The 23533-nt window shown below is 33.7% G+C and overlaps 1 protein-coding gene across 1 annotated transcript in view; it reads left to right on the forward strand.

The window, feature by feature from the left end:
• Window positions 1-23533, forward strand: part of LOC128676459 (zinc finger protein 177-like) — a 55671-nt gene that overhangs the window by 13362 nt on the left and 18776 nt on the right. Inside the window, exons 2-3 of the mRNA XM_053756583.1 lie at window positions 20792-20902; window positions 22726-22897. Of these exons, the coding sequence (XP_053612558.1) occupies window positions 20792-20902; window positions 22726-22897 (283 nt within the window). The remainder of the gene's footprint in view (window positions 1-20791; window positions 20903-22725; window positions 22898-23533) is intronic.

Raw genomic sequence — 23533 nt, forward strand, 5'->3', positions numbered from 1 at the left:
TTTTCTTTTTCATCATATTTTCATGCATATTCTTAATTGATCATTATTAGACTAAAATATTCGCCATCAATCTCATAATATGATCTTGATTTATGAATAATTACGTAAAATCAAAATGATTGCTGTCTCCACAAAATAAACACAGCAGGTTAAATCCTCGACGGTGGTGTCCAGTGGGATCCCACAGAAGCAGGACCGATAAATAACATACGGCAATTTATGCTAATTCTCCGACTGAGACAGGACATCCGCTGGTCGAGTTCTTTCGAGATAGTCACGAATGTTAACATTTTATATCACATCAGTAAAATTGGCAAACTGTTTAAGGAAACAGCTGGTATTACTGAAAACATTGAAGTTAGAGCCTCTACAAACAATTTTAATCTTGATACAAATTTTAGTTTTAGCAACATTTAGTCACTTTGTATTAATATACAATTGAATAAGCGAAGTTTAATAAAGAGTGAAACGCAAGAAATAATAAATGTTAAAAGCAATATATAATTAGTAATAATATAATTCACAAGTTGCACGTGCAACCTTTTTGTGAGAGAAATTATTCTACGTTCTAATAAGTATTTTTCCATAAAGTTTGTACTTGTAGCAGAACCTAATGATGGAACATGATAATATTTCATTGCCTATCGAAATTTCTGTGTCAGCAATTGATCAAAGTTAGGCGTTAAAAAACACGACTTATAAATGTAATTATGCTAACAAGGCTCATCAATGACTTTCGTATTCTGTACATCATTAACAACACTAAAATATTCTATTGGCACTGTCATATATAAAAGCATTTAGGTACTCACGTTATTATCCATTTGATAGAACGATTTATGGTGATGTTATAGAAAATTGACGCAAATTTATTCAAATATAGTCTGTTAATTGTAAAACGAGTGTTTATAGTTATAACGATTTGATAGTTGATGTATGTCTATACATCACACTCTCCTCCGTACAATCATAATTCAAAAGTGTGCCCTAAAAGTTCATTCTAATTCATTGCTCTGTCGCAATCAGATCTGACACGGAGTGTTTCGACAAGAAGAGCAATGGTAGTCGAAGATGTTAAATTTGTCTCGAGTTGTGATGGATAACTTGATGGCAATACGATTTGTCGTGACTTCCACTAGATGGATAATGGGAAACGTTTTGGTGATTCGTGGGTGAATATTAAGAGCATAGTTCAAATGCTAACACCCGTAGATGCGAGGTCAAACGCATTAGCCACTAGCGCTATGTGTGTATAGACCTTTATTAATCAAAGTAACATCGCTCAATTTTTTATCGAACCATGCCTGTTCTATGAGAATCAGCTCTTTGACACGTTTGAGAATTATTATACCATAGAAAAAATGCAAGCAAAAATTTGTTAATGAGCATCAAAATTATGAATGACAAAAAATATGACATTTTAGTCTATCTCTTTAATGAGAATGTAATATTGCTTTTTATTCGCATTGGGAATGTAATAGAATACATACAAATCTATTTCGTTTGGGCATCTGCGTAGGTTGATGCTCACTGTGGACAAACCTCTGTGGTTTTTGTCAGTGTTCTTATATTATGTACTATATATATTTGTTCTTTATATGTGAAATAAATATATAAAAAAAGGTAAATCTATAGTATACGGTAAAATAAATAAAACTTAAACTGTATTCTATGCATATCATATTGAAAACATTTAAGTAAGGAATATTTTGATTAACTATCTAATATAATATATTAATAATCTTTATTGAAAACAGAGTAGCAGAGAATCACCTGGAGGAACGTAAAATGTAAATACACTACATAATGTTTTTCTTTTCGCTTTCATACAATCAGGAAAGTCTATTTGGTTATAACTTCATGAATATTAAAAAACAAATGCTTATCGATTGAAAAAGCATAAAAAGAAACAAAAAATGGCCTACTGTTACTTTTACTTTTCCTCTTGGTATAAAAGAGCAATTAAAATATAACTTCCTCGAGATCGGCGTCGGAAGTTCGATCGTTATGGGTGACAAATGTGAGATTCAGTCTTATACCGTAATATTTGGTTCGGAATTTTATTATTAAGTAGCACTGTAAATGATAATGAGTGGAAGTAAATTTAATATTTATTGCCATGGTATGTCACCTATATATTATTAACACTTTTTGTGTTCAATAGCTAGGCAAAAGCCTCCCCTTTCTGTTTCTATAAATTTAGATCAATAAGGTTTTCTTACTTATATAATGAAAATGGTGAACAGAAAATAGCTGAACAAAATTGGCATTAAACAGAATAAAATAAATCATTGAAAGAATGCCCTTTCTTTTCTTACTCCATCACAACAATATTATATTTGACATTCAAATTAAACTGCACACTTCTTCTCTTGCGTTATAGCTCCAGCGTTCGCCAAATAAATAATTTTGCCAACGTCAAGGTTATAATTAAGGAATAAATTGCACGGTATAGTAGAAAGGAAATTATTTAAAACTTATGAATACTGAAGCACGGTAACGATTGACGTTGTTGTGACAGTAGAGCACAGGTTAAAAAGGATTTAAGGACAAAATTAAAAAAAAAATACAGTAGAACATATCTCTGACTTTCCGTAAAATGTTGTATACTTTACGTAACTTGGTTAAAGTATAGTAATGTCCACAACACGCCACCTGATCTTGGCCGAGGCTCATCTCTCGCCACAGGTGTAACCGTAAACAATTCACTCATATTTCACCACAGAACCATACAATAGATCTATATTGGATGGATTTCTATCCGCAAATGTCAGGCCTTGTTTTTTTTTCTTGCTTTTTAATAGCATAGTAGATGCAGAAATTTAATTAATTTAATATGTAGATAATCTAGATCTAGATAATTATATATCTAGATAATCTTATATAATTTCTGCAACTTTTTTGTTCGATAAAACCTGTAAGTCTTGGTATAATATACTCAGTACAGAAAAAACTTATATAAGTATTCTTTAAGTTTTGTCTGTATTTAAACAGTGTATTTGTATATTTTGTAAAAGTTGTTAATTTTTTTCTTTCCGAACATGTTGCGCATTTAATTTAATCGATATGTGAGCATGAACTACTTGTAAGTCGCTATAAAATTAAAATAACACTCTCCCGACCAATCTAGATACAGATCTAAACTGCTAACCAAAATCGCTCAGACTTCGTTAACCAGTTAGAGCCTTCAAACTATAAATTAGCTTTTAAAAAGTAGTAATTTCAATTTGCGTCCATTCGTGACGAGAGGGGCCATAAACTTCGAGTCGGTAATCGAACCTGTGGCCCGAACTACCGGTAAAAGTAATTCGACCGTTGGGGCATTACTCTACTCTGCATGTTTGTGCGGAGGCAGAGGGTGCGGAAGCGACAACAGAATTATGGGATATTTGAATAAAACTCAATAATTATGATTTTTTTGCGGATTATCTTGAAAGATATTAATGTATTGTAGTATTGAAGTTATCGACTTAGGACAGAAATATTTGACTTAGACAAGGAAATAAACTCTTTATATACCCTACGAACAATGTCATCGACATAACCAATTTAACATTTTTTTTTCTTCCGCTCATTCGAATATATAGTTACTACCAATTTTTAACTTGATGATTTTGAATAAATGAGAATAATAACAATTGCTACCTCTCCTCTGAACGTGAGCACAGCTTTAGATAAGGAATGGACGAAATCTGAAGTAATTGTTTTTGTATCGGCAGTATTAAAACGTGTCGGAGCTTATCTCGTTAGATTTAATTGTATAGAGATAGTACACGATTCAAAGTATTGGAAGATGAAACATTGTAGCAACTTAGTGGAGTAGTTTCTAGAAATGTTTAATTCATAGCGAATAAACATAGGCAATTTGGATTTTATGATTATGGTCATCATTTTATCACCTGTATTAACATTATTGCCATGATTTGGAGACTAATTGAGACTAAAAAGTTCTGAGCATTTGTCCTTATAAAATGTGCGCCCTACGCCGGTATCAAGTCTATTAAAACAATCGTATAGTATTAGTCAGTGCTCTGCAAAATTATGAGAAGTAGAGTTTATTCCTGGGAGTTTTCTACAACAAGCAGGCGTTTTAACCATTCGACCACCATCGCTTCAAACAGGAATGCAAATTTATTTATAGGCTTGTTTGTAAATTATCAGCCATTTGGACCTAATAAGAAAAATTCTCACATTAATTTAGCTTACATGAAATCAAGTCACGAATTTTACCTCAACATGTACAAACGTACGTGTAGTATACTGTTTATTAATAACGCCACATTTTATGCTAATTCGGCTATCGTTTAGAATTTTGTTCCTTAATTAAATTGCCTATTTTAAATCAATACCCATAGCGGCAGAAGTGATAGTTAGAGAATCAATTGATTTATCAACCAATTATATGTTACAAGACCGTTGCATTGATCAGGTTTAGAACTGTCCAATTTGGCATGGCATAGCCATTTTTCTAAATGAAAAGTTGATCTAATACATTTTGTCATAAATTGGTTAGCGGAGACATCAAAACGTTCGTCGGATGCCGAAAGAACGTTATTTATTGCGTCCATTTCGATTTTTACTTCGCCTATGTGTTTGTGTTCTTGCGCTTATCTTGTTGGAGTTTTTATTGCACCGTTGGCTTCCGATGTCTCTGTGTAGCTGCTTGTTCTTGTTCTGCTTTGAGTAGTGTTGTTCTGATTGATTTTGTATATTTACTAACGACAGTTGCATTGAAGTATGTGGAAACTATTTTCTAATTTACGCAATATTATTTTAATTACATGTTAAAGCTGCTTATGTTGTTGATGATGTTGCTATAGATAACGGTTAGTGTAGTGAATCACTTTACATTATCTAGAATCAGATCTCCAAAATTTAGATGTTAGCGCGGCTCTCAATTAGGTATCTTCAATTTGTATTTTTTCCAAAATGCAATCCAAAATAATCATCGATGTAGATCATCGACGACATATGGCCACATTAGCCACAGTAATTAACTTCCAAAATTTTTGTCTCCCTCATTTATGCGCCACATCTCAGCAAATTGCAAAGTCTCGATGTCTCGTCATATTTATTCATAACCCGCAAATAACTTGCAAATAGCTGGAACAGGTCCGTCGGGACTCGTCCTATAAATGAGACTAGTTGATGGCGAGACATCATACCAAGTAACTACTGGAGCACTCTCTATGGTAATATCATTTGTACTCTTGCATTTTTTAACTCTTTTTAAGGTTCCGTAGTAAAAACTTTCTTTTTATAGCTAGAGATACGTTAAATCATCTTTATACTATGCCTAATAATTAACTACTTATAATATACCTATTAGACGTATAATATAGTCACATCGTATACTAATAACTACGCTGCAACCAAATCTGTGTAGTAAACAGTTTTGTATAAAGTAAATGTAAGGACATGAGAATATTTTTCAAGACGCCAGAAAACACGTTACGGTCTTATTATATCTAACAAAGTTAGATTGATATACGTACTCACTCAGATTTGAACCTGTATTTTTGCACCCAAGTTTAACACATGGTTTAGCCACTACCATCGCTTCAAAGAGAATTATTCGATGTAATGACCCTGGCCTGGCAATAAGGAATGACGTGTTCTATTAGCAGTTTATTTATTTCAGATTTAAAAGTTACAATGTTGAACCTAATGGTAGCACAAATATAATATAAGAAAGTCAATAACAGAATTTAGTTAGGTTTTACATTTAGAAAGATAGAAGTGAGTTTTTCATCAATATCTTAGGCCTTATCTACGTTTTCGTAATATTCTCTTTGTATGGTCTTTTTCTTCTAAAATTCAAAATTCTTTATTCAATTTAGTATAATCACAGTTTAATATTGACATTTAAAAAAATACTTTATCTAAGTCTTTTTTTACTTTCATTTACCTATGTATATCAATTTGGACCTATTCAATATCGTCTACTCATTTGGTTGCCACATCCATTGCTGATTACTGTAAAAGTATTTTTAACCAAAATAAAAAAAGTGACCCGTATTTTTTCATAACCAAAAAACTTCTAACAAGCTTGTCCAAAATGTAAGCTGACTTATGGTCAGACGAAATCAAAATTGTCCATCTACGGTTGATAAGTAATCTGGTCTGATTTATGTGTAAGTTGGAGTCTGTGGATCGTTATACAGCTCCACACTGGTCGAGTTTAATGGGCAATGAATAATTGATCTACTGGTCCAGTAGGGCGGCGTGTTGGCGTAAAATCCTGGAAGTAATTTCTTAGAAATATAAGTGTAAGTTGAGCTCGCGCAATAGTCGGTTCCGTAGTCGTACCATTAAGTAAATAGTATATCAATTTCATCTTGTCAAAATGAAAAAAAATCAAACAACTGGTGGTACGCGACACGATTAAACTTTTAATGTAAAATACTTTAATAAGTATTATACCTATAATATACCTAAGAACCTTGGTGCGGCATTTTTAGAATTCACACGTTTCCCTATAAATTTTACCTAACATTAGTGTCTGGCTCATGTTTAGCAGTTTTCATCGACCACCACTTGCTTCCGGTGAAGGAAAACATCGTGAGGAAACCTGCACACTGGTTGATTATCAACTAGTGTGTGAAACAGAGAAGGCAATGACAAACCACTCCATTACTAAAGCCAAGAAAATTCTTGTGTGCGTTTCATTCCACGTAACGACCACGACCCTCAGCCATGTGGAATACGAATATGAAGAAGTGTCTGGCAGGCAATCTTATAATCAATTTTATCTTATAATTTTAAAAACTTTCTCACGTCTAATTGGAGACTATAAACGATTGCAGAATCCGATATATGTGCACTTCCTGTATTTACTGGTTTTTAGATATATTTAGATAAATACCTTGATAATCAATCTCTTAACTGTTATTAGAAAGCTGAGAAGTGTTATATTATAATGTTACGGTTTTAATTTCCTTGGGAAAAATATTAAAACGAAAAACAAATATTTACTTATTTGCTTTAAATAAGGTATTTAGGTGATTTATATACAATTTGATATACATAGCTGGTACATTGCATATAAGAACTCGCCTATCTATACCTTCTTTATCAAAAATACTACGTATGTTAATAAAATTTTCTACACAGAGGTATACATCATAGCGCTTTATGTTAATGCTAGTGATCTCACTTGTTATCCTATCCTACTAATATTATACATGAGAAAGTTTGTGAGGATGTATGTATGTATGTATGTATGTTACATACATGTTTGTTTCTCTTTCACGCAAAATCTGAAGGATTATTATGAAATTTGGTACATGGGTAGAATATAACCTAAAATAACACATAGAGTACTTTTAACCCGAAGTTCCCACGGGAGCGAAGCCCTGGAACGCCGCTAGTAATTAATAAAAATATATACTCTGACGAACTGATATAAAAATAAAAATAAGTTAAAAAATAATAAAAATATTAAAACTAACAAAATGCATCTTTAGTTTTATATAATGTTAGTGATGAAAGTTACTAAAATTTACATAATATTTAATAACTTTATCATTTAACAAGTGGCCTTTCACAATATTTTGGCAAGACAAATCGTTGTTGTTTGTTTTTTAAGGTTTCTGTCACTATCGGCCATCTCTCATACAGTCATTAATATTTAGAATAATTCGTTTCGTACATTTGATGATAAAAGTGATTTAATGTTTACACTGATCTACATTTTTATAGTAATAGTATTATTTATCGTATTTTGGAAAGTACATAGAAGAGAAAGAAACAAACTGCCATGTAAAGTGAATTAAAAAGTAGATAGATAGATAAACTCTTTATTGCACCATTCACAAAGAAGTACAGTTACAACAAGATAAATAGTATAATGTTAGTTCATATTTTAGTATAATATCATTAACTTCTGATATTTTATATGTATTTCTTCTTCAAACAATCATTAAACACTATTATATAAATCTTGGAACCTTCGGACATAAGTATCGATGAGGTAGTTCGTGTAAGCTGTACAGTGTACACATTCGACTTTTGTGCGCGACTGTCAAGTTTCTATCGACATTATTTGTTGTCCCCCCATTAATGTCCCATCGAAGCACTTTTGACCCGAATCAGTAGCCTAATCGCCTGTTAATTTGTTAGATCCGAGACCAAAAGCGCCGCACTCAAAGATTTATGGCTTCATCTCCGCGTCTTGTTTATTTTATCCACTTTTTAACAAAAATCAACGTTTGAAACACACCGACGACATTTTTTTCTTTATTGGCACTCTCCGCGGCCGATAACGCAATCGATTTATATTAATTTGACAGAAATTTGTTAGAAGGTGACGTATGAATTTTAATGCGACATGATTGTGATTTCGTATAAGTTATTATAGTGTTCGATTTATTTTTTTGATAGTATTTAATTTTAATATTTTTTACGGTAAATATCTTAGTGAGTTTCGATTTCTCACACATACGAGTATATTGATCGTTCCTGTGGGGATGTACTCGGTGTCTGTAATACCCGGAATCAAACAGATATTGAAATGAAATGATTAATTTACGTGAACAGATGGCATGTAAATTTAATTATTAATGCCTAATTATAATCTCATGTTATTGAGTTGTTCTACTAACATAACATACATGTTTGCCAGAAAGCGATAAAAATTCAAACAATGTCGGCCATCCATATGAAAAACAGAAATTATTTAAAAATTAAAATATTAAAACAAAATTTGACTATTTCATGTAATTTTATGTAATAAAAAATAAATAAATTTAATTTCATGCCATGCCTTATCAAAGTTTTATAAGAAATAATTGAATCGGTAGTTGGTGGGAAAAAAAATCTGCCATTTAAGTAAATAAATGTTTTCTGGTATTTACAAGTAAACAAATATGTCTAAGATTCCTGAAATCCTGTCACTAATTAATTACAAACAAAGATAGCTTTCAGGAATAATATTGATTTATTTATACTGTCCTAGTGATTTTACTTTGTAGATTTAATTTCAATTATTAAGAGTCTCATTTATAACTATTTTTCACAATGCTTAAGCATGATAATTACTTGAATTTATGATTATACTGTAAAGCTACTGCATATTTAATTTAATGCTTGACTAATGATCATATACAGATAATAAATAAAGAATCGTGAAATGTAACAGTATGGCGTACTCCTACAATATGGTCGAACAAGAGAACCATAAACTTAACATTATATTAACTTCTTTTAGAGCTCGGGTTCGTGTACACTGTCCTTCCATTAGGTTATTAACGCGTGTTCGTGTTTCTTTATCCATTTTATTGAGTGACTTTGCGAAAACAAGGACTTTATTTTAAATATTCCTTTTTACTCAATTCTAGTTTGATTAAATGAATACACTAATACATTTAAGTAATGATTTTTTATTAAAAATATCAATAACTGTTATTATATATTTGTAGAAAAGGAAGGCTTTGCAAAGGGATTTCGTACTGAAATTAGAATTAAATAAAATTGTGCTTTAAAAGAAGATCATTGCAAACATCACGTTATACTAATTTATTTAAATAAAATGAAATAAAAAAACGAAGACGTTAGCTCACCGTTTTCATACGGCTAACTTTCCTGCCACAGATTGCATAGCTAACAATAAAACAGATTAAAAATAAAAATTAAAAATAAGAAGGGCCCCAGGCGCTATCTCTGTGTTGCGGTCTGCATCGAGTTCCTTGTGCACTCAGGTGATTAGACCCAGCCATACGTTAATAAGTTTTTTTTTTACTTTGATACAAACTTTTATTGATATCAGATATATGTTGTTTTATTCAAAGTATAAAAAATACATAACCATTCGTAAATCATCGAGGAGTTCCCTAGTTGGGAGTCGGTGCACAATCAGATCATGCTTATTGAAACATAACTTGGTCATCAGCGTTATGCTTGTAAAAATATATTCCATCGGAACGTATGTAATATCAAATACATAAATTAATCTTAAATTCTATTCTCTTTAAAAACTGGATCACCATACAAATAAAATTTTAGAAATTATTTCAAAAATCGTGAATTTTCCTGACGTCATAGTTTATTTTATAAACATGTTTTGTTTATAAAATAAATAATTATGTTACTTTGTATATAATAAGAATACATACTAATTCAAACTTATGAAATTAAAGCATATAAAAACAAAATACAAATTATGATAACATAGTATGATTTGTTGTTAATTTTCGCAGCTCCACATACCTAGTATACGTTTGTTTGGCGACTCACCACTCCCACGGGTGTGTAGAGAACAAACCATTTCGTTCTAAGTTTAATCTCGCGCGTGATATATCTGGCTACCAGTACCTACTGCTCGGCCCACCAATTACTATATAATTACTAACCTTACTCATATCAGAAACGTTAGCTTTTAGCTGGATGAGCCATCCAGTTTTTCTTTAATTTCAGACGTAAATTCGATTTGAGCAATTCAAGGGGTGTGTCTGATATTTCTTGACACCGATCAAAGTGCGTTTAACGTTTTTTTTTTGTTTTTGTGTATAGTTACGCCGGTTTCACCTAAATTTATATTTTTAATTTTTTAGTAGCTATAACATGTCCCACTGCTGGGCAAAAGCCTCCCCTCTAAATTCAAATGAGGTGTCGTTTGATCGTTTATTTTATGTAACTTTCTACAATAGAAAGCATTCCCTTAGAAATTAATATTATGTTAAATTAAATTGAAACCACTTTTCCATGACAATTCTAGGCTATGTTACATTAAAAAGGATTTCGGTATTCTTTCCAGTACGGACGACACGTTTTTGTCCATATAATATTACTATTCTATATTACATAATAAGCGTAATACTACAATAAAGCAATTCTATGTGTTTTCGAAAACTTGGAATTCAAAAAAGAATGTACTGGGCATCAGTTCCATGTTACATAAATCCTTGTACCACCAAAAAGCAACTGGCGATAGCCCGCCCTCTCATTTAACACAATTATTACGTCGCACAAGAATGAAAACAAACCGAATAGAATCCGCAGGCCTTGATTAAAACCGCGATGGGATGATTGTTCGTGTGTTTTTTTTTTGTTTTTATTAATTCTGTATAATACCAGTAGTCGGTGAGAATTGGACGTTGGCTTTCTTGACCTCGTGAGATATTGTTAGTAATTCTAAATGTAGTCGAATCTTGATGATGAATTTGAAGTATGAATATTTTTATTGCTGAATGTTAACCCTCTTTAGAAATGCTGTTATTGCTATCATCTAACAAGGCTCTATATCCTTGAGACGCCTCGTACGACATCTGCGAATGGATATATAGTAGTCCTATAGGTTGCGGGAACCTCACGCGCAATCAGCATTTTATGAGTAAACTGTGCAATAAGGAGTAGGTAATAACTAAAAAATAACACAGCGTTAAAATATCATATGCTTTCAAACACATTGTGTATTAGTGAGGAAAGTTTAATTATTTTTTGTCTTCGTTTTGCCCACTAAACCCAGAGTCACGAGCGCGACGAAGCGTGCCCAACAGTGGGTTACAATAGCCCTAATACAATTTAACGGTGTTATGTCTACCTTCGGTCTGTCCATCACGATCTGTTTAGTTTATAAATGGGAAGAATTCCATACATTTGGATAATAATAATATTATAACATAATTATTTATTTATTTTTTTTCTAACATTCTACTTGGGGCAAAAATAAATTTTTTGTATGTATGTTTGTAACGCGATAACTTTCGAACCGTTGGTCCGATTTTTATTAAATTTAAAAGATATGTACGATCTGTCAATAGAATTTTTAAGTTGTTGGCTCATCAAAATCGGATCAGTGGTTTTTGAAATATTCACAATTTTATAAAAACTCATCAAAAATGTACTGTGTTCACGAGATCTAATTTCGTGGCGAACAACTAGTATAATAGAGTTATGTATCTACATCCTTCCAGAAATGGTTAAAAATCCTTGACAGCATTTTCATAGTGGGTTGACGTCAGACAGATGGCCTATCGTCAATCACAGCCAAATCTTCTGGTCTGGTAAATGCAACTGGAATCACGCGAGCACAAAGATATTGTTTTTCTAAACATAATTTCTAAAGTTAACACAACAGACCTTCGTCCTACGAGTCATCTCATAACGTGTTCCAATAACTTTATGGATATGAAAATGCTGCAAGATCATCAATGAAAATTGTCAGAATACAAATGTTTTATGTCGCGGGTATAGCTGAAACCAATCGTTTATTCCATCAAAAAATGTCAAATTACAAAATTATTTGGCCTTTCCAACCAGCCGGTATATCGTTCCGTCCGTTTGTTTATCAATCACGGCTGATGATTGATGTGTCTGCTCGGTGCATACTAATTCAATGTAAATTATGTTTACGTGGTATTAAATCATGATTGAATGACGTGGGCCGGTCGGGTTAATTCTTATTTATTAGTGTAGATGAAAAGTTCTGAAATCACCTTTTATGAAAAGATTTTGAAAAGAAAAAATACATTATTGATTTTCTCTTTCATCTGAGCGTCTTCCCGGTTTTTTTACACAGCCCTTGGTCGTCGGAGCCCAGGGTCCGCTTTCCTACGTTTTCGTGTTGATGATCTGACAACAGTACTGATCTGAATAGTTTGTCTACTCAAATTTGGATGTAAACTGTCGACGTAAACATTTACCCTCGCTTCGCTTTCGTAGAAATTTTAAGAAAAAATGCCTGTCACTCAGAAATAGTAGCTGTCCACTGGTGAAAGAACTTTGGAAATCAATCGAGTAGTTCCGAATATAACCTTAAATTATATACTTACAAACATTTGCTCTTTATAATACCTATATATCATAATGCCTAGTCATAAAGTCTGCAGATAAAATAATAAAATTGTCAAAACTACTTGATTAATTGACAACATATGATTGTTAAATTACCATATATTTCACAGATAACACAAACACCAATTACACGTCTCGTTACCCACCACAGTATTGCACCGCGTGGTACAGCCAACCATGACCATTGAATGCCACCACAAGCATCACCTGAGTGCAAACACATTTCATGATTGGTTGCGCACCCCCGTATCGCACGCGTGGTATACCGAAGCGGAACCGGAGACAAGTGTTATGCCGTCATTAGTACCTACCAGGTGCTATGTAAATAATTAAATATGGAAAAGTAAACGTCTCTATGTCTCCAAACAAATTAATAAAGGAGGCTGATTATTTGGAAGCCACCTGGCTATGAGATAATGTAATATTTTCCAATTCGAGTATGTTATTATTGAAATTGGTGATAATTTCAGTCTCGGCCCCTGAAAACAACTGGCCTGATTTTTACATATTATTAGATTTTTCGAAGTCTCTTATACAAAACGATGGAACGGTCCTTATGAAGTCTTCAGATTTACTTTCGTTATCGATTTGAATTATTGAATATTTAGATCAAAAGTTTAATTTACAATGACTTTGTTACACTGTGTAAATAGTAGGGTAGCTTAATCGGTTATTATTCGGTCTGGCGATCACCCTGTAAGAACTATGTGGTGTATCGAACTACTTAATTAATATTGATTGTCGATACATATCTCTTTCTGCTTGTAGTTGTATTGTTTCCTTTTCATTGGCAAAACTGGAAATAATTCTTATTCTGTTACTTCTTGAAAAATCTCATTCATTCAGACATTATTATAGTCCACCTGTTATATATTAAATTTAATTTAAGTAATTGCTTTGCTGGAAACTTATAGTGTTTGGAAGTTTATCAATTAACACTGTTTTATAAGAGTCAATATTGTTATCTTTTGATTTTCTTTATAAATAATATTATTCGGTTAATTTTGGGTTCGTGAAACATCGTATGATCTTCTTCAAATAACAATTTTCGACCAACAACACTTTTAGGTAAAATTAAACTATATTAATGTTCTATGTCGTTTTTTTTTCAAATCTCGATAATATTAGCATAAACCTCTTCACACCTCGTCTTTATAACCCTTTTTACCCTTAATAAAATTACTGTTGACGATGACAAATACTTAGCAACTTAGTCACGGTCTATCACCCACCCCCATTCCGCACGTGGTAAGCCGAGCCGTGACGTCACGGTATTGCACGCGCCGTGTAAACGACGTAATTTAAGGCTATTATGGTATAAACACTCTTACACCTGTCGACGTGTTAGATTTATGAAGTAAAATGAAATTTTCTTTCTAAATTACTTGTAAACATAACAGATAATTTTTGATTAATTAATTAATCAAACATGCTCATATCAAATTCAATCAATTATAAAATTTATAGCATAAGTTGGGTTGTTTTAATATTTGCAACAGATTACAAAATGTATAGTGTTATTGTTCAAAATGGAAAAAGCAACATTTAACATGAGCAATATGCAATATTTTACAGAACATTTTGTTTTCATTCCATCACTATTGTCAAAACAACGATCTGAAGTGCTAGAAATGGAGTTGATTTTTTTTATTTAATTGGTATGAGGAGTAGAGTGTCTCTGAAGTTCTAATTTCTGAATAAATGCACCTTAGGGTGCCTTGTTAACGCAACGTAATAATACTGTTTCCGCTAGATAGTGTTGGGTTTTAGAGTTAATATTTATAAATAAACACTACTCACAGTGTAAAATAAGAAGAGAAAAATCTCTTGCCAAAGATAATGGAACATGGAAAAATAGATAAAAATGAATCATAGCACAAATGTCTGGGTTGGTTACAATCACTGACCGCGCGCCCCGCGCAGCGCCGCGAGAGGCGCATTCAAACAAATGACGCACAATTTCGCTCACACACTTGCCCTAGAGATAAAATTATACAAGTTAAAAGAGCAAGCGGTGAAGGGAAATATACCCCCTTTCCCATCTGTTTCCGGTAACATTCGGGGCTGTGAGGTCACAAAGCCTGAGGTTAGCATAAAAATAAAGCTCAAAATTTGATAATACCAAGGCTGGAAACCACCTGCCAAATGTCAAAGTTAAAGTTGCTTCTCAGCTGCTTAAGTAGTCTCATAGTACCTCGTGCGACACCCACGAGACGACACCTGTGGCCTTATTCTAGGATGAGACTAAACACGACGAAGGTGAAATAAAAATTATAATACAGCCGATGATAATTCGCTCATTCTTCTAATATTATAAATGCGAAAGTTTGTGAGGATGTGAGTTGACCGAGTTACTATGAAATTTGGTACACGGGTAGAATATAACCTGGAATCAAAATCAAATCATTTATTCAGAAATGCCTTCACAGGCACTTTTTATCGTCATTATTCTAAATTAAACGATATTTACCAAAGCTACAAATTACTAGCATTTCGGAACGACCACTGCTGAAAAGAAAACTCATTCAAACAGTCACTATTATGCCAGAAGGGCTTACCATTTTTTAAATATAAATTTATGTATGATTTTTTATCAGTAATATAACAATGTAAGTACACAATAAAGTACATGGTCAAATACTGAAACATATTATGATTGTAATCAAGTGCTGATGAAAGGAAAAAAAAGTATAAAATTAACCAAACAAAAAAACTTTTAATAAAAGATCGAACTAACATATTGAGTACTTTTTATACCGAAATTCAGTTACTCATAATTGTCAATATTTCGGATTCTAAGCAACGTATCACGATGAAACCTATACCAGATTTTAAGTTAGACCATCTGCTATACATCTGTGATAACATACAGTCGGCAGACAACAAAACAGACAAAAAAATGTTTTAGTTTCTATTAGTCCCATAAAACCCCCCCAATATTTCCTATGTACAGACTTAGTCCACATACAGTTTTATAATATGATTTGAGTCGCTAGGTTTGTATCTCGAGCCCGTGTTTCCCCGTGCTCAGTTGCGGTAATGCTGCGTTATTATTGGTCACCTCCGGCCTTCACGATCTCGTCCCTATTTGTGGAACATTTGAGTCGCGTGCGCCGCTAGATCAGCTTATGTTGGTTCCGTCAATACGTTTCCTACATCATTTTTAGGTTATGCTGCAGTCATATTTGTGTCGTAATGGTAATTTCCAATGCCTTATAAAAAATTTGTGCATTTTGAAAAATTGTATTTCTTTACCTATGTTCCCAATCACTGAATGTTTCAAAAATCTCTAATAATCATTTCAAAAGTTGTGTCCGTCTCTCTTATTTCTTGTATAAACAATACTTTTTCACATCGATACAAGAAATTGCATTGAAAGCAAACAATACAAGTTTAAGAAAATAATGAATAAACAGTAAAATGTCTATTTTTTTTCAAATTTAGGCACACGCATATTTGACAAGCAGGCACAAGATGCATTTATCTCAAGCGCACGGACGCGCAATTTGGTGGTGCTGCAAATGATAGCTGCAGGCTGCGATGTGAACACGAGCAGTGTAAACTTCCACAGCACTATTTATATAAAATTTTTAAAAGTAAAATATGATTTTAAAATATTTTACAGAATTAAGCAAGGTATTGGTGGAATTCACTTCATGAGAATCATGTATCTAGTGAAATTTATCTAACACTAATAACTTAAGGAATAAATCATCTAACAAACAGTGAAAACTGCATCAAAATCCCCGCTAGGTTTAAAAGAAGACAGTTTAGAAACAGACAAAGGCGATGAGTTTGTTTTTTACTATGTAGTGATAAAATTTAGCAATAAATTAGTATTTTTTATTTAAACCCTTGTACCTTAAATTCTAACAAGACAAATCGGTCGCATTGATCAAACTGGACCTTAAGCTAAGCCGCTCTCACTCAGGGTTACAGGAAGGGCTCGCCCGAGGCTCGGACGTCTTTCGGCTTCTGTTTTAAATTATTTTCGATGAATTACTACACGCATGTCATACAGTATAGTTTAGTATATTCGCTGTAATTTTCTCTGGTTGCAACCTGTCACACGATATATTGGCCTCTCAATTGTAAGTCGTAAAGCTCGCATATTAGACACTGCAGCGCGGGAAATTTGGAAATTTAAAATATATTCTTATGAAATTTAAATATCAGCGATGCCTTTAGCGATCTTTATGAAGTTGACTTTCCTATTAAATGAGGTGCCAATGTTTTCTTATATCTATTTTAGAATTAAACATTGATTTGGTTTAAGAGTTTAAGATTTTTTAGTACTAGGAGCTAAATGAAAAACTTCCAATCTAAAAAACATACTATTTCTCTAGAGCTGTCGAGTTAATTCTAATCTTTACCGCACATCAACAGAGCAAGTGTTATCGTTTTCTTTTTCTCCCAGTTAAAACGTGAATGGAAGTCGTAGGAATGCGAGTGGAGTCGGGGCGAGCTGTCAGTGTTACATGTTATATTTGTTACTAAATGTTTATGAGACTTTCACACTTGTCGATGTGAAAAATTCACGTAAACCTTGATAATCAGACTTTTTCAATTATTCCATAGATTAGGATGTATTAAGTGTTGTGCCTCAATCGTAAGGTTCTTTTCTCGATGCATTATGCAAATGTGTAAACAGTAAAATAATGAAGGCCCGCATTCCTTCATTACTCCATTGTCCTTCAATGCGTTGACGTCCGTCAACGGATCAATGCAGAACACCATGTCAAAACCTTATAATAAAACAACGGAGCAACAACACATCGAAGCGGAGCAATAGTTGGAGGAGCAATCATTAACATGATAGTACAGTTGCCAAATTAAGTGAGTGCAGTGTGAAGGGTCTGTACAATCGTAATTAAAAGTGAGTGCAGTATGAAGGGTCCATACAATTGCAGTTAGAAGTGAGTGCTGCAGGAAAGGCGCGGTACAGTCGCGCACGCATAGTGGTAGACTGACGCCCGCGGCCCAGCTTCTGTAGATCGTGAGCGTTGCCGGGCATTGCTGCCGCTGCCGATAAGGCTGCTTTCACATTATTTAATTATATAAAACTTTATTGCAAAAACATACAAAATTATGAACAAATGGTGGATTCAATGCCATATGTCATTCTTTAGCAGCTGCAGTCAACCGTTAGACTAATTAATAGAGATTTTATTTCATACATGATTATTTTTTAATAACATATTATTTATGTTGTGCTTATAACTTAGTTTCCTTGTCATAAAAGCTTTATAATATTTCATTTTTATATATTAGCTCAGTGTAGATTACGACATTTAGAGATAAATACATAAACTTGTTTTTATTAAAAATTAAGTGAGTTACCACATTGAATAATTCATTCCTCGTCAAATTTATGATACTTATCTGTCAATATTGTTAAAACTGGCAGATGATAATAAGAAGGTCCGCCAATTGACGTCAATTATATTTGACGAACTGCTGAATCAATCACATTGATTTTTAAGATTTTTATATTTACATTCTAAATGTTAATAAAAAGATAAGAGTGGGGTCTTATAAATTGTCAAATTCCCCAATTTATGGGACTATCGTTTAGAAATTCTGCTAAACATGGCCTGCCCGTTTTGCAACTCTTGGCTATGCCTACCCCACCAGGTATTAAGACGTGACATTATAGTTCTATTTAACTATGTAATATTATTTATTTTCAACGACCAGAACGTGGTCGCTATGGCCGACATCTGTCGGATCATCATCATAATCTTATACATTTATGAAAAATGTACACGGATGGAGACTAAACTAAAATAGCCTGTAGGCATATTTATTATCACAAGATGCCTAAAGTATTGGATCAACGGGATTGTAATAAATATACCCCGTGTAAGGCTACCCCAGTGTCGCCCTCTAACGTCGCCAAACCGAGAGTATAACTCTGAATCAGCACACAAAGGCCCACAAAAACAGGCCGACGTTTGTAACGGTACCGTGATTTATACGGCCTGTTATTCTGGATTTCGGGTTTGACTTTCGCCGTATTTTATACCGGGAATGGCAATGTTTAGATTGAAGAGTAATTAGACCTCGACCTCTTCTTAATTGATAACACTAGTGTCAAATTTTGTTCAAGTCGTTTAAATGGGGCCTGACAAGACACAAAAATATCTTATTTAATAAAAGTCGGCCCAGTAGTTCTTGAGTATATTAATTACAAACAGAAATACATCTTTATGTCTTTAAAATTTAAAAGGGAACTAAATTATTCTGTAATTTCTGCAAACTGAATTAGATAAAAGTTCAAATTGAAAAGTTTTATCATCGTACATTTATCTACAACCGTTAATAGCTACTTTTATACGCAAGCAAGTCAGCTGCAATTCATATACTGATAGAGGACATGGTACACTCGAGTACGTAATTGATTTTTTACAAGATTATTAAATCATTTATATTGATATTTTTATCTAGGTAAAAATATAGTTTTTTTTTCAATTTGAAATGAGGTCCGCACATAGTGTCTGCGCAAATGCGCTTGTTAAAAAAATATATGTTGTAAAGTTAAAAAAAAAACACTAATACCAAACATCAACCAACTAAATAAATAAATGTGTGCTAAAACTTTTGCCGTCGACTGTACGGCGAAAGCAGTTGTATCTCGTTAATTGCGCAGATTGAATCTTGTGGCGCGTACGCATCATATTTGCGCAATTCCGCACGTCATTATCAATGCCCTGCGCGCTTGAAAGGCACCGCGCATAGACTAACAGACTGTAAGATATGCCAAATCGGAGATGACAGTTAATGTTAAACGTTGGGGAGATAACATGCAAATGCATATGAATATTTAGACCTAATATAGTATTTAAAATTGTACAGTCTATGGCAATTTGAAGAAAAGACAAACAAAATGAAATTTGAATAATATTACTTAGGATAATTAGCTGCATAAATTTATTCTACGATCCAATGACTATGCAATAGATACAGTGAGACATCACAAGACACAGAGGTGGAATTGAGATTATGTTGTTCTCTTGATTATTTCTTTGGTTAAGTAGTAAAGTTATGACTCTCGCCTGTGATCAAATAGTTCCAGGTTCAAATCCTACTCGTGCCAACTTTTACTCATGATATGACTCTTATAAATATGCTTTCTGTGAGAGAACATAGCGGTTTTCGTAAAAATATTATAAGTTGTCTTTAAGTGACTTGATTAAAATCTGACACCAGCGGTAAAGGAAAAAAGACTAGATTAGTTTTTATTGTTGGGGATTTACCTGTAGATAGAGAGTCCTTCTTGGATCAAAAACAAATAAATAAATATAATCTAATTGTAGCATCTCATCCTATCTACAGCATTTAGTTGCAGCAGTCTATGGGCCTATTAGAGACATGCAAGTCATTTGCATCCTGTTATGATAATGCAGGAGGTATATTGCACTCTGCCACTTATCATATCATACTATTCTCTTGTAATTATTTTAGAATATGTACTTGCGTTTAAAATTAGAACAAAAAAATGAACTTTAATTCATTTTAAAAGTTTTAACATGTTTTCTTATCATTAATAGTCTTTCCTTTGTTCTTCTCAAGCGTTATTGCTAACACAGATGTCAGATTTTACTCAAATCGCCTCAAGGCATCTGACATGACTTACCTATGAGTAGATATAGTAAAATATAAATTAGTGTACTTAATAACCGACTGGCTGTTTGTTCACTGTGTTTTCTTTCTTCACAAGCAAGTGGACAATCAACTTGCTTCCATTAATGGTAAGGGTAGCCAGGGGTGAATGCATAAAACCAACCTTTAAATTTGGAAGATTCGTTTGTGATTTTACAATATTGCATGACGATAACTTATTATAGTCTATCAGTTGAGGATCTATCAGCCTTTGAGGCCCTCATTTGCCTCGTGCAACATGCACGGTAGGATATGGAGTGGTCCTATTCTAGGTCGGAACCACACGCTACTACATAAGGGTTATTAACCTCTCATTAACCATTTCCATTGTGAACAGATCCGCCACCGGTTCGGTCTGTACGACGAGGTGTGCACGTCGCGCGGAGTGCAGGTCCGGCATTGCAACTGGGTGCGCTTCCTGCGGGTCTCCGAGAACTACGGTCCTCAAGTAAGTGGCTACAAAATTCTATATTCAATTTAGGATGATGATATTACATCACTTATTGAAGTCAAAAAATTGCTTAAGCTACTGCCGACTTCCAAGAAGAAGAAGAAGCGGCGCAACAAACTTCACCGCAGCCTTTTCTCCAACGACGTCAATTAACAAAATGTTGGTTTAATATATATGTTAAAAATTAGATTTATTAATTATAAAAACTAAATTTAGATAAGTTGAAAAGATTTACAGTATTCAATAAATAATAAATAAATATATTAGGACAAATCACACAGATTGAGCTAGCCCCAAAGTAAGTTCGAGACTTGTATTATGGAATACTAACTCAACGATACTATATTTTATAATAAATACATATATAGATAAACATCCAAGACCCGGGCCAATCAGAAAAAGATCATTTTCCATCATGACCCGACCGGGGATCGAACCCGGGACCTCTCGGTTCAGTGGCAAGAACCTTACCACTGCGCCACCGAGGTTGTCAAAAAAAATTAATTATCAGTATGCATGCATTGTGGTCGCATAACGAACCTTGCGACGTTTAGCACTCACCTCCATGCCTTCATACTTCTTCATAGTCGTATTCCTCATGGCCGAGGGTCGTGGTTGTTACGTGGTATGAAACACACACAACAACTTTCTTGACATTATTAATGGAGTGGTTTGCCATTGCCTTGTCCATTTCACACACAAGTTCATAAGAATCAACCAGTGTGCAGGTTTCCTCACGATGTTTTCCTTCACCGGAAGCATGTGGTGGACGATGAAAACTACTATACATGAGTCAGATTGGTATACAAACTCATGTGGCACGAGTAGGATTCCAACCTGGGACCTTTCGATCCACAGGCGGGCGTCTTAACCATTACACCACCACCGCTTCAATGTACCTTGATATAGTAGGTTCTTAAAATTTGATTAGATGAAATATATCTCTCGTCTCTGACAGTGGCTCTACCAACTGAGCTAGTGACGTCATTACTCACTCGACCGAACTAACAATACAAAACTCTTTATTCAGTTAAAGATAAAAGTCTACTGCCGACTTCCAAAGCAGAGTTAAAGAAGCGGCGCAACAAACTTTACCGCTATTTTTTCTTCAAAGACGTCGATTAACAAATGTGGATCTTATTATTTTCACGAGCGTTGGATTGAATAGGGCAATCTGGCCAATGACATAAGGCAGTTTTATCTAGCGGTTAGTATAACTGTCAGATTACCATATGATACATTATCATAAAGTGGTAAAACAGGCCCTTAGTATTTTTAAATCTATAGTCTAAGTATAGTTCAAATGTGTGTCTTATAACTTACTAGTAGCCCGTTCCGGCTTCGCTCGAGTAAACCATAATAAATCTTTCTCAGAAATCACCCTATATAGATAATCAGACTTAATTCAAAGTAATTGGAGTTTAGGATTCGAACCATGAACAAAGTAACAACGCGACATATTTATTTTCACCCTCATTTAAATACCTTAAGGGTAAAATTTTAAGAAATCCTGAAACGCGGGTTAGATTATTTTTGTTGCATAGCATGTATGCCAAGTTTTAAATAGATCAGTAAAGATTTTCGTTATTTTTCATACAGTAAGTTTGTGTTTGTACCCCTAATTTTTTACCCCTTTAGGGGTAGAATTTTGAAAATTCTTATCTGAGCACTACGTGATAACCAAAAGCTACTGCCCAAAATTTGCGTTTATAGCTTCTATGGTTTAGGCTGGGCGTTGATTATTAAAAAAAACGCTTGTTCTTTGATATAATAAAGATTTGATCAATCTATAGTCTACAACAGACCATACCTGATCACAGGTGAACCTAGTATGCACGAAGGTGAAAGGCGAGCCGGTGTACGAGACCGTGAAGCCGGTGTCCCCGCACACGGAGCTGGTGGTCTACTACCTGCCCGAGCGGCCCGAGGAGATGTTCTTCGTCAGGATGAGGAACAACCTCTATCGGCAGACCATGGACTCAATTTTAGAAGGTTTGTCTATCAATAATATTAGTCAGTTATTTTATTGTCATCATCAGGCCTCGTTCCATCTTAACCTTCTCTGTTCTGAACCATCTTTATCCTGTTGTTGACAGATATTATCTTTACATCGTCTGTTAGTGTGTTATTATTTATTTACAAGACCTGACGGTGTACCTGAACTCCTCAATTTCAGGTTAACTGCATGGACATTTGTTTTTGTGTCACGCGTTGTCAAACAAAAATAAAATCTTATGACAAAAATTCAAGTTTCGTTCTCATACATAGGAAAGAAATCAGTTTTACAATACTTATGCGATACGCTTATCTATAATTTAGACGAAGAAATATAATATATTCAAACGGAAATAATTATATCTAATGAAGATGACTAACTCATATGTTACGAGCTCTTTCTCACGGCGCGAGTAATTTTGATAGCACCATAAAATGGCAGCCAAATAATATTTTTACAAGTTTTTTTATAAATGCAGTTCTGGGCTATTAAAACATAGTACTCGTATATGCTACGTAGATAAAATAAATATATATGCTAGCTAAGTAGCTAGCATAGAAAGAGAAGTCTCTCTCTACACCGATTGTCACAGTCAATCAAAGGAAAAGTCTATACAATGAAGTTTCTTCTCA

The sequence above is a fragment of the Plodia interpunctella genome, chromosome 16, assembly GCF_027563975.2.
Source record: "Plodia interpunctella isolate USDA-ARS_2022_Savannah chromosome 16, ilPloInte3.2, whole genome shotgun sequence".
In the NCBI taxonomy this organism is placed as follows: Eukaryota; Metazoa; Arthropoda; class Insecta; order Lepidoptera; family Pyralidae; genus Plodia; species Plodia interpunctella.